Below are 12,746 nucleotides of genomic sequence, written 5' to 3' on the forward strand. Positions count from 1 at the left end.
TGAACTGAAAACAAATTTAAGTCAACAATGATATTTCAAGCATGAGGCCTTTGCCAGGAATGATTTGTACAGTTTGTTCTAACTATAACTTTTTGCTGAGGAGAGCCTCATGACCCTTGATATCTAAAATGCACCCTGAACACTAAGTTAACCCTTTTGCTTCACTGACAGCCCCTACACTCCAGCTCTTTCATTAGCAATCCATTAGACCAGAGGTTAAACCAAAGCTGGATTTAGCAAGAACTCATTAGCAAGAAACCAGAACTGTTGGAGCTGCTTGTAGCTTTGGGAGTTGGGGCTCTTTCATTTGGGGCTCAGGAAATCCTAACTGCTGTTACCAAGGGATTAGCCTACAAAATGCTCAGTGATAGAGAGAACACTTAACTTGGAGATGAGGAACAGATTCACTGCACAGGCAGAAAATAGAACGCAAAGGCAAGCCAAGCCAAGGAAAAGAGAAGACATTGCAAAAGAGTCGGCAAGATATGCAGCTACACTCTCCACTGTTAGCATCAGAGCACCTAGATCTTTGGCTCTAAGTGCTAGTGCGCTGATGTCTTGCCTCAGTAAACCAACATTGAGCACTGAAGATCTAAGGAAGAAAGACAAGGGGCTCAGTTTTCCCATTGCAGAATATGCAATAATTCAGTGGAAGTTATCTGTATCCAGATGCGGGAGAACAGGGCTGCACTGTATATGCTAAATGTTTTTGGGCAGCTATTAGTTTATGACATTCCTAGTGGGGAGGATGGAAGGGAACCAGACAAAGGGCTCAGAACTATGATCTGAGGTAAGCTGAATTTTGTGATGTGTTTTGCTAATAACGAAAGCTAAAGAAAAGGGAATCAACAAGCATTCTTTAGCTGGGAAGTCGCTTAACAATTCAAGCCAATGAACAAACAGATGTGATAGGATATGGGGAGAAGGGATTTCTCCGGCTTCCCTTTACAAATAAATCACTGTTCTTGCATCCAGACATTTCCTTTGACCACTATATAAGTGCAGTTCTTATGACTTTGCTCATATGTCTGGTCAAGTTTTTTTAAAATGTTTGGTCCTATCAGTATTGAAATACTGGTTTGTTCCCTAAGGAAACCTCCATGAATCCCTCCCACTTCCAGTCAGTTTTAGCTGTGTGGGGCCATCAAAATCATAAATACAATTTTCAAGTTCTTGATAGTGTTTTAAAAACTACACAAGGTAAATTATTCTAGCCTTGCTTTTAATGACCCAATAATCTTATCTCAAGACAACTAAACCAACTACTACTGAAGTTATCATCTGAGAATAGATACTAAATAAGGAAGTGTCAACAAAACCACAGTACCAGTGAGACTATGTTGATGCCAACACATTATGGAACCAAAGCTACGGTGCACTGGAGACTGAGGGGCAGGGCGTGTGTGTGGTGTCAATCTTCAGAGTAGTACACACAGGGATTTAGCCAACATGAACGGGAGTAGTTCCAATTAAATTCTCATGGAGTCATTACCCCTGAACATATCTAAGGAATTTAGTCAGTATCCTTTATCAGCCCTCTTCTTCCTATTCTATTAAATGTTTACCATGCTATGTCTATAATACAAGTGAGATTCTTGCTTATTCTTCCAGATAAAATAATTCTGAAATATTGGTAGACTGAAAAGGACAAAAGATTATTGGGTTTTGTGCAGTGAAGATTCTGCCTATAGCAACAGGATAAAAATGCTAAATAAAAAAGCAGATATGTTCCTTGTACCAGAAGTAATCATAGTGTGTACAGTGTGCAAATCTGTGAACATGTCTATCTGGTCTTCAATTTAATATTCTGAGATATTTAGGACCCTCTGTATTTCAGCATATTTATGCAATCTGACTTTCAAGAACATGTCAAGGAACAGGATTACAAAAAAATTTCTGTATAATTGCAGCAGCAGAAACAAAGCAGAGACAGGAACAAGAAAATTTGAAAATACTTCAAAATACTTTTGATGTCCCCTTCTGTTTCAGATTAACATCTCAACAAAATTAGAGCACATAAAATTTATACAACTGCACTAAAAAGCTATCAGCCCCTTCAGTGCATTCACCGATAACAAAAAACAATTGTCTCTAGATGCAAAGTGTTTTTTAAACTGACATTTGTTAAAAAGACTAGGTTGCAACAATCTGTGCTGATCTACCTAGAGAACTTGACCCAATATGGTGCCAGTGATATGAAGCCTGTTTTCATTAAGGAAACATACGAGAATAAAGAATATCTTGCACTTACGTGTTCTTCTGAAGCATAAAGGACTTCCATTAGCCTTTGGACAAGGTCATTATTTTCTTGCCCATGTTCTTGGCAGAGAAGTTCAATCTCCCTTAATTTTCCAAAGTAGAAATCCCTTTCCTTCTCCACGCCTTCGAGTGCAAGTTTTAATGAATGTACCTGTAAATAAAACATACATGTTCCAATAACAGGAGCACGGCACATGCGATCTGTGAGCAGACTATGAGTGAGTTTTGCCCACAGTGCAGGACAGTACATAACAGGCATAACCTTAATATATATACTTTTTTACAAGTCTTTAAAAACTTAAAAGTGCATTTTGTAGTTGTTAAAGGTGCCAGACTGTCGGAATAAGGAAATCCTTGTTCACAGAGAAGCATGGGCAAAAGAGTGTAGATTTCCCCATACTACCCATCAAGGCACCTCAACCCTCACCCCGGAGGGACCATTTTTACAGAATGTTTCAGTGCTGTGGTAATACATATCAATAGCAAGCTCCAATAACAGAGTGGCTCAGGAGCTATGACTAAAACCTGGCCCCCTGTTGAGACTGCTATAAGTGCCAAGCTGTGCCACTTGCCATGGCAATTTCACAATATTCATAATGGCTGCATTTCTACTTTGGCTGAATTAATGTACATTTGTTGTAAGTATTGTTTATCCTAAAATTTATCTACTCCTTAAAAATATTTAGCTGTGTCTCTTTTGATAATTTTTTTAGTTTTCTGTCAATCCTGCCTTGGCAGAATAATGATCAGGTGACCTACTATATGTTAAAAAAAATCTTTGAGTGCGAATACTGTGTGTGGCTGCTTATACCTTTCTTCACTTGTTTAACTGGTCTGGTGCTGGGTTTCAGAATTCTCTTATGCTGGCATAAAATATAGTGGTAGTTCTGAAATACCAGCTTTCAGGTGGTTGATCCAGGTGCTCCCTAATGGGGTTCTCACAACAAATTTTTTGGTGACCTCAGAGAGCGGCCATCAACTCTTGCTGGTGGCCACTCTGACAATTTTTCCTAAAATACTTATTTAACTTTAGGAAAAAACAAATAAATATGCATATATACATGTCCAAATCATTATAATTTATTTATGTAGGGTTTTTGTTGTTGTAAACGCAACAATAAATACAATTGTCTCTATTCTTTACTGGATCTACACAGAATAGAAACACAAATTCATGTTTTTCATGTTCTTCTCTTTTGATGTGGTGGTGGTTTCTTTTGCTTTTTTGGTTGCTTTTTTTATTAGACTTTCTAGCTAGTAAGTCTGCTGCTGTGAAAAGTGATATTTGTATGTTATATATATCATCACTTTTCACAGAAGCAGACTTGCTAGCTAGCTGGAAGGCAGTGAAAAGTGATATTAACAGACATACAAATATTACTTTCCATAGCAGATTTACTCAGCCCCGGCAAGCTAGGGGACAAATTAAGCACTGGATGGAGAGGTGGGTAGGGAGGCAGTGAGGGCCAGGGATGATGGAGGGGTTGTGAGCCCAGGGCCAACACCCACCACCACGCAGCTGGGGCCAGAGTACCCACAGATAGAGCCTGCTGCCTGCTACCCCACAGCTGAAGCAGGAAGCCCAAGCCCCACGGTTCCCAGGAAGGTGGCGAACTCATACTGGCTGGCTGATCCTCTGGCACTTGTGACTCCAGAGGGGGGCAGGGCTGAACCCCTGCTGATGGCCTCGGGGGATGAGCCACTGTGCTTCCCCCCACTCAATCACCGCCCAGGAGGCTGTGGCCGGAAGAAAAGCCCATGATGGCCGCATGTGAGAAAAGCTGAAACTGCTCAAGTTTCAAAGTACTTCTCTTAATTGACACCTGCACGTGAGAATCTAGTTCCAAGATACACTTTTCCAGCTCTGTTTCACCACTATACCTGTTGCACTCATTTGCGGTTTATTCTGACTGTATTAAAATAACAGGTTTCACATAAACTAGAACAGAGCCCTCAAATACTTTTTGAAAGAATAACTTTGTGTAAACAAAAGTCAAATTACAAATATCTTAGCTGCTGTATATTTAACTCTACAACAACATGTTACCACTTCCTTCCAGATAGCGAAGTATATTGACCACCACCAAACTCCAAATCCAACTACAGATCCCTAGGACTCTACTATTAAACCTCTTTCCATGGTGAAAATAAGTTATGTTTCATTATTCCTCCTATCACAAGTTTTAATCCATGAAGACAGACTTAACTCACAAAATGTTACTGGATTCTTCATAACATGGAAAAATAATTATCAAGATACCTCTTAAACTCTAAATATATATATAACAGACATACAATTCTTCTTTCATTCTAAATTCTCATGTTAGAGGGACTAGAATTTTTCTTATAAACCATGCAGTTATCTGTATTCAAGTAAAACTGTAATATGCATATTCAAGTACAACTAGCTTTAAGGCAGCTCTCACGCTGCAGTATGATTCACCCAAAATCATCCTTAGCATCTTTTTAAAATATGGGTACAACATTGGCCATCCTGCAGCCAACTGCTAGAGCAGCATTTTTTTAATGACATCACTTTTGTGTTCATAGCTGAGCTATTCCATTTGTTAGATCCTTCACCACTGTGAAGTGAATATAATTCAGACTGGAATTGGAAGTTAATTTTTCAGTTGTTCAATGTTTTGCTCTGTCTCAGTACTTTTACTATCAGTATACAGTAATCTTCGTTTTCATGACTTTTCATATCTTTCCTAGTGCTTCTGATAATGAGGGTCCTAACAAATTCACGGCCACAAAAAACACGTCATGAACTGTGAAACTGGGTTTCTCCCCATGAAATCTGGTCTTTTATGTGCTTTTACCCTATACTATACAGATTTCACAGGGGAAACCAGCATTTCTCAAAGTGGGGAGTTGCAGGGTAAGTCACAAGGCTATTTTAAGGGGATCACGGTATTCCCACACTTGCGCTTGCGCTGCCTTCAGAACTCAGCGGCTGGAGAGCAGCGGCCGCTAGCCGGGCTCCCAGCTCTAAAGGCGGCGCCCTGCCAGCAGCAGCGCAGAAGTAAGGATGGCAATACCATACCATGCCACCCTTACTTCTGCGCTGCTGCCTTCAGAGCTGGGCGCCCAGAGAGTGGCGGCTGCTGACTGAGGGCCCAGCTCTGCAGGCAGCAGCACAGAAGTAAGGGTGGCAATAGCACACCATGCCGCCCTTACTTCTGCGCTGCTGCTGACGACAGCTCTGCCTTCAGAGCTGGGATCCATAGACAGCAGCCGCCACTCTCCAGCTGCCCAGCTCTGAAGGCAGAGTCACTGCCAGCAGCAGCACAGAAGTAAGGGTAGTAGTACCGCCACCCCCCCACACAATAACCCTGCCGACCCTCCCCTCCACAACTCCTTTATGGTTCAGGACCCCTACAGTTACAGCACCTTGACATTTCAGATTTAAATAACTGAAATTCACGATTTTTTAAAACCTGTGTCCATGAAATTGACCAAAATGGACCAGGAATTTGGTAGGGCCCTACTGATAACTAATTCTGCGGTTGAAGCAAAGTTACCTGTTCACTGAGTTGTATGACTTGTGTTTCCAAATCTTTATCTGATTTGGATGCTGAGCTGCTTGGTGTGGCTTTTTTTGCTGACGATGGACGAGAAGGTGTGGACCCTGGTTTAGAAACCGGACTGGATTTAGCAGCACCTGAAAGCACAAGAATAAAATTGTTTTGAGAACACTCTTTTAAAAATCAGATTTAAGTATTTATGCCCAGTGTAAGTATTATACTCCCAATAATTTGAATTTTTACCCCTTCCAGGTACAGAAAAAAGGTATTTAATTTGTATATGACCACTAGTGCTGTTACTTCCCGGTTTTAAGTAGAAAGATGCAAAATATTGAAAAGGAAAGTAAATGCCATAACAAGAATGCTTCTTTCAGTTTAAAAGGACAAAATACCTCACTGATACTCAAAGAAAGGTGAATAAATAACATAATTTCTTTAATTACTACTACTTTACAATTTTAAAGATGACACTGGCAACAACTAAATCATTTAGCTTAACAGTTAATATTTATTGATTTTAAAAATTTACTGGAGAAAGGCAAGTTGATTTAATTTGTGGTGATTTTATTTGTAAGTCTATCTGCTTCTATGCTTTAAAATGGAGAAGAAACTAACACCATTACTTGTACAATCACACTGAAATTCAGCAGATGCAAACTGAATTAAATCCATCAGTGAGCACTTGATTGCGGCAGTGGCCAAAAGATAACGTTTCTGATCAGCTTAGGAGGTTTTTGGTACTTCATGTGAAAAGCAAAGCCGATAATGTACCCAAATGTACAGCAACACTTTTGCCCACAGAAAACACCACCCACACCAAGCACCGATAGGTACTCTACTTTCACAAGCATCAAGCATGCACAAATGCTTAAGTATAGACACAGGAAAATGCAGTGCTAATGCCATCTTTCTACGCACCCTAAGGCTGATAACTGATATGATGCCCTTCCCTTCTCTGTTCCCTTCTCCCCTCTCTTCTTTAGGGTTTGAGTGATTACTAAAGTCCCAACTGGGCTCTGAGTTTATCATTCGTGGAAGGAGATGTCCAAGCTTCACATACTGTAATTAGCAGCATCCACTCCCAAAGCACAGGATGTCCCACTCCAATTATTCTTCAGAAGAGACCACCCACTTTATGGTCTCAATGTGGCATAAGGTTACCAGTTTTTAAACAAAAATGACTGAGCAGAATTAAAAAGCACAGAAATGAACTCCCTAGACCTCTCTGCCAACCTTAATTATATTTAAGGCTTGAGGAGGAAAAGTTAGGCTTGTTAGATTGCCCATTTTCCTTTAAGGAACAGAGTAAAGAGTAAAAGCCTAAGGAACTCAATCCACAAATTAGCTTTGATGTAGCAAGACTCCCCCTCCCATCACATACACTCAACCCCCCCACCCCCTGCAAGATGTCCTCAGGCTTCTCGGTCAAGAAACTCAAAAGCTGATTGGGAGGAATTGCAACGATCGGTGATTCAGTCAAGCTTGTTAGGTTCTTGTGATTTAGTCACAGACTACACTGGCTACTGTACAAAGAGTTGTCTTTTCTCATCACTTTATATTCTCTAGTGACAGCCCTGAGAGTATAAACAATTACACATTTCATCTGCTTTTAGTGGGCACCATTTTGGCTAAAATTCCACCATACTTTTTCATATTTGTTACAAATAAAATTATTGATATATCTGAAAGGTACCTTGCCAACAGAAAGTTAAAACTCCAGTCTGGCCAAAATATAGCATCTTCCATCCTGAAGTTACAAGTTACATACATGGACCACATCACCCCTTGATAACAGAGTTCAGGTACGGTATACAGAGTTGGTAAAGATGAAATTTACACTGTTCGTATGCCTAAAATTACTTATTTTTTTGAAAGAGCACTTAGTATCTACAGATGTCATCAATCCAGCTCTTTTCTTGAGCAATAAAATTTGGTTCATGAGGCTAACATGAACCAATACACACTAACAGTGCCCTACTGCTCTTACACAAACAAAACAATAAGTCTTTTTGGTAAAGTACTCTGACAATAGAGTAAGATCTTTAGTTGCCATTTTTTCCTTTGTCAGAGACCAGCAGATCTTTGTGTATAATCTTCACTAACATTTTCCCCAAGGGCCTGATCAATACTTTAAATACAACTGAAACCACAACTCAATAAAACAAATCTTTTGTTAGGATCCCAGAATCTTACTCTGACATTTAAGTGATCCATGCATCCCATGTGACAATAAGCTTCATTTTTCATACAATAGCATTTATATACACATCACCACCATATACTTTACATACATAGACTAGTTTCAGAGTAACAGCCGTGTTAGTCTGTATTCGCAAAAAGAAAAGGAGTACTTGTGGCACCTTAGAGACTAACCAATTTATTTGAGCATGAGCTTTCGTGAGCTACAGCTCACTTCATCGGATGCATACTGTGGAAAGTGTAGAAGATCTTTTTATACACACAAAGCATGAAAAAATACCTCCCCCCCCACCCCACTCTCCTGCTGGTAATAGCTTATCTAAAGTGATCACTCTCCTTACAATGTGTATGATAATCAAGGTGGGCCATTTCCAGCACAAATCCAGGGTTTAACAAGAACGTCTGGGGGGGGAGGGGGTAGGAAAAAACAAGGGGAAATAGGTTACCTTGCATAATGACTTAGCCACTCCCAGTCTCTATTCAAGCCTAAGTTATTGTATCCAATTTGCAAATGAATTCCAATTCAACAGTTTCTCGCTGGAGTCTGGATTTGAAGTTTTTTTCCTGTAATATCGCAACTTTCATGTCTGTAATAGCATGACCAGAGAGATTGAAGTGTTCTCCGACTGGTTTATGAATGTTATAATTCTTGATATCTGATTTGTGTCCATTTATTCTTTTAGGTAGAGACTGTCCAGTTTGACCAATATACATGGCAGAGGGGCATTGCTGGCACATGATGGCATAGATCACATTGGTGGATGTGCAGGTGAACGAGCCTCTGATAGTGTGGCTGATGTTATTAGGCCCTGTGATGGTGTCCCCTGAATAGATATGTGGGCACAGTTGGCAACGGGCTTTGTTGCAAGGATAGGTTCCTGGGTTAGTGGTTCTGTTGTGTGGTATGTGGTTGCTGGTGAGTATTTGCTTCAGGTTGGGGGGCTGTCTGTAGGCAAGGACTGGCCTGTCTCCCAAGATTTGTGAGAGCGTTGGGTCATCCTTCAGGATAGGTTGTAGATCCTTAATAATGCGTTGGAGGGGTTTTAGTTGGGGGCTGAAGGTGACAGCTAGTGGCGTTCTGTTATTTTCTTTGTTAGGCCTGTCCTGTAGTAGGTGACTGAAACCTGTCATTATGCAAGGCACTACATTTAGCTGTATGGAGTGGAAATCTATCAACTGCATGAAAAAACTTGTACAGATACAGACAGACATCATCTTCCTTTCCAAATGCAAACAGATGGACATTGTACCAAAAGGACTGAAAGTAAAAAATCCATTACAATCTACATACCACACAGACTATGCTGACAGCTTGTGCCACACGCTCTCAAAGAAACTGCGGAACCACCTGATCAACATCCTCTACAGCAAACAGGGAAAGATTAAGAATGAGCTCTCAAAAATGGATACTCTCATAAAAAAAACAACCTTCCACACAAACTTCCTCGTGGCTGGACTTTACTAAAACTAGACAAGCCATTTACAACACACACTTTGCTTCTCTACAAAAGAAAAAGGACACTAAACTTTCTAAACTACTACATGCTACAAGGGGCCACAGCAATGGTTCCCTCAACCCACCCAGCAATATTGTTAACCTATCCAACTATACTCTCAGCCCAGCAGAAGCAGCTGTCCTATCTCGGGGCCTCTCCTTCTGCCCCTCCACCCCCACGAACATGATACAGTTCTGTGGTGACCTAGAATCCTATTTTCGACGTCTCCGACTCAAGGAATATTTCCAACGTACCTCTGAACAACATACTAATCCACAGAGACCTCCCTACCAACACTACAAAAAGAAGGATTCTAGGTGGACTCCTCCTGAAGGTCGAAACAGCAGACTGGACTTCTACATAGAGTGCTTCCGCCGACGTGCATGGGCTGAAATTGTGGAAAAGCAGCATCACTTGCCCCATAACCTCAGCCGTGCGGAACACAATGCCATCCACAGCCTCAGAAACAACTCTGACATCATAATCAAAAAGGCTGACAAAGGAGGTGCTGTTGTCATTATGAATAGGTCGGAATATGAACAAGAGGCTCCTAGGCAGCTCTCCAACACCACTTTCTACAAGCCATTACCCTCTGATCCCACTGAGAGTTACCAAAAGAAACTACAGCATTTGCTCAAGAAACTCCCTGAAAAAGCACAAGATCAAATCCGCACAGACACACCCCTAGAACCCCGACCTGGGATATTCTATCTACTACCCAAGATCCATAAACCTGGAAATCCTGAGCATCCCATCATCTCAGGCATTGGCACCCTGACAGCAGGATTGTCTGGCTATGTAGACTCCCTCCTCAGGCCCTACGCTACCAGCACTCCCAGCTACCTTCAAGACACCACTGACTTCCTGAGGAAACTACAATCCATCGGTGATCTTCCTGATAACCCCATCCTGGCCACTATGGATGTAGAAGCCCTCTACACCAACATTCCACACAAAGATGGACTACAAGCCGTCAAGAACACTATCCCCGATAATGTCACGGCTAACCTGGTGGCTGAACTTTGTGACTTTGTCCTTACCCATAACTATTTTACATTTGGGGACAATGTATACCTTCAGATCAGTGGCACTGCTATGGGTACCCGCATGGCCCCACAGTATGCCAACATTTTTATGGCTGACTTAGAACAACACTTCCTCAGCTCTCTTCCCCTAACGCCCCTACTCTACTTGCGCTATATTGATGACATCTTCATCATCTGGACCCATGGAAAAGAAGCCCTTGAGGAATTCCACCATGATTTCAACAATTTCCATCCCACCATCAACCTCAGCCTGGTCCAGTCCACACAAGAGATCCACTTCCTGGACACTACAGTGCTCATAAACGATGGTCACATAAACACCACCCTATACCCAAAACCTACTGACCGCTATTCCTACCTACATGCCTCCAGCTTTCACCCTGACCACACCACACGATCCATCGTCTGCAGCCAAGCTCTGCGATACAACCGCATTTGCTCCAACCCCTCAGACAGAGACAAACGCCTACAAGATCTCTATCAAGCATTCTTACAACTACAATACCTACCTGCGGAAGTGAAGAAACAGATTGATAGAGCCAGAAGAGTTCCCAGAAGTCACCTACTACAGGACAGGCCCAACAAAGAAAATAACAAAACGCCACTAGCCGTCACCTTCAGCCCCCAACTAAAACCCCTCCAACGCATTATTAAGGATCTACAACCTATCCTGAAGGATGACCCAACACTCTCACAAATCTTGGGAGACAGGCCAGTCCTTGCCTACAGACAGCCCCCCAACCTGAAGCAAATACTCACCAGCAACCACATACCACACAACAGAACCACTAACCCAGGAACCTATCCTTGCAACAAAGCCCGTTGCCAACTGTGCCCACATATCTATTCAGGGGACACCATCACAGGGCCTAATAACATCAGCCACACTATCAGAGGCTCGTTCACCTGCACATCCACCAATGTGATATATGCCATCATGCGCCAGCAATGCCTCTCTGCCATGTACATACTGTCAAACTGGAGAGTATCTACGTAAAAGAATAAATGGATACAAATCAGATATCGAGAATTACAACATTCATAAACCAGTAGGAGAACACTTCCACCTCTCTGGTCACGGGATTACAGACATGAAAGTTGCGATATTACAACAAAAAAACTTCAAATCCAGACTCCAGCGAGAAACTGTTGAATTGGAATTCATTTGCAAATTGGATACAATTAACTTAGGCTTGAATAGAGACTGGGAGTGGCTAAGTCATTATGCAAGGTAACCTATTTCCCCTTGTTTTTTCCTACCCCCTCCCCCCCCAGACATTCTTGTTAAACCCTGGATTTGTGCTGGAAATGGCCCACCTTGATTATCATGCACATTGTAAGGAGAGTGGTCACTTTAGAAAGCTATTACCAGCAGGAGAGTGGGGTGGGGGGAGGTATTTTTTCATGCTTTGTGTGTATAAAAAGATCTTCTACACTTTCCACAGTATGCATCCGATGAAGTGAGCTGTATGTAGCTCACGAAAGCTTATGCTCAAATAAATTGGTTAGTCTCTAAGGTGCCACAAGTACTCCAGTTCTTTATACGTAGACTAGGAATTCTTTCATCAGAGTTTCTAAATCTTACTCCTTCATAAGGACCAGATAAATAATCCCCTCAGATACATGGTAAGCTTTTTAAAGTGGGAACAAGGGTGCATATTTTAAAAGCTAGGGCAAGGACAGCCTGTTTCTTTTCCTTCCTGGCTTGTTTCCACTAAGAGTTCAGCAAAAACTTCTTGAAGATCAGGAAGGCAACATAGCCAGATGGGACCAGTCATAGTCACAGTGCATACAACTAGCTCAGATTGACCAGATTACTGTAAAGCTGCTAGTAAAGGCAGCCTTCATGGAACCTGGAGCTCTACCTCTTGTGTCTGTCTTCAAATGCACACACAGAGCATATTTCTTACAGAAAGAATTAAGCAAAGGGGAAAAAATCTTCTTCTTTTCCCCTGGAAATATATTAGACCCTTTGCAGGGAAGTTGACCCTCTTATTAACAAGCACTGCTTCATCAAACTTGGTGCAGTGACTCATAAAACTTAAAAACATAAAGAGAAAAAGTAACAGAAAAGAAAGATGAAGTTTCTAAGTTTCGAAAACAAGTACAATGTGTATCCTTGCAGACTAGTCAATCAGAGGACAGAAATGCAGCATGTGAAGATGCATCACTGGGGCGAAGACAGGCAAGGCAAGCATGATTTAGAGTCACAGGTTAAA

At 41.6% G+C, this 12,746-nt stretch overlaps 1 protein-coding gene across 2 annotated transcripts in view; it reads right to left on the bottom strand.

Moving 5' to 3' along the window:
* The window catches only part of MAPRE2 (microtubule associated protein RP/EB family member 2), a 159,352-nt gene that overhangs the window by 11,109 nt on the left and 135,497 nt on the right, over positions 1 to 12,746 (bottom strand). For both annotated transcript variants that reach the window (XM_077810307.1, XM_077810306.1), the window contains 2 exons: positions 5,784 to 5,923; positions 2,252 to 2,410 (listed from right to left, as the gene is read on the bottom strand). In XM_077810307.1, coding sequence (XP_077666433.1) covers positions 2,252 to 2,410; positions 5,784 to 5,923 — 299 coding nt within the window. The remainder of the gene's footprint in view (positions 1 to 2,251; positions 2,411 to 5,783; positions 5,924 to 12,746) is intronic.

This window comes from Eretmochelys imbricata, chromosome 2 (genome assembly GCF_965152235.1).
Source record: "Eretmochelys imbricata isolate rEreImb1 chromosome 2, rEreImb1.hap1, whole genome shotgun sequence".
NCBI lineage: Eukaryota > Metazoa > Chordata > Testudines > Cheloniidae > Eretmochelys > Eretmochelys imbricata.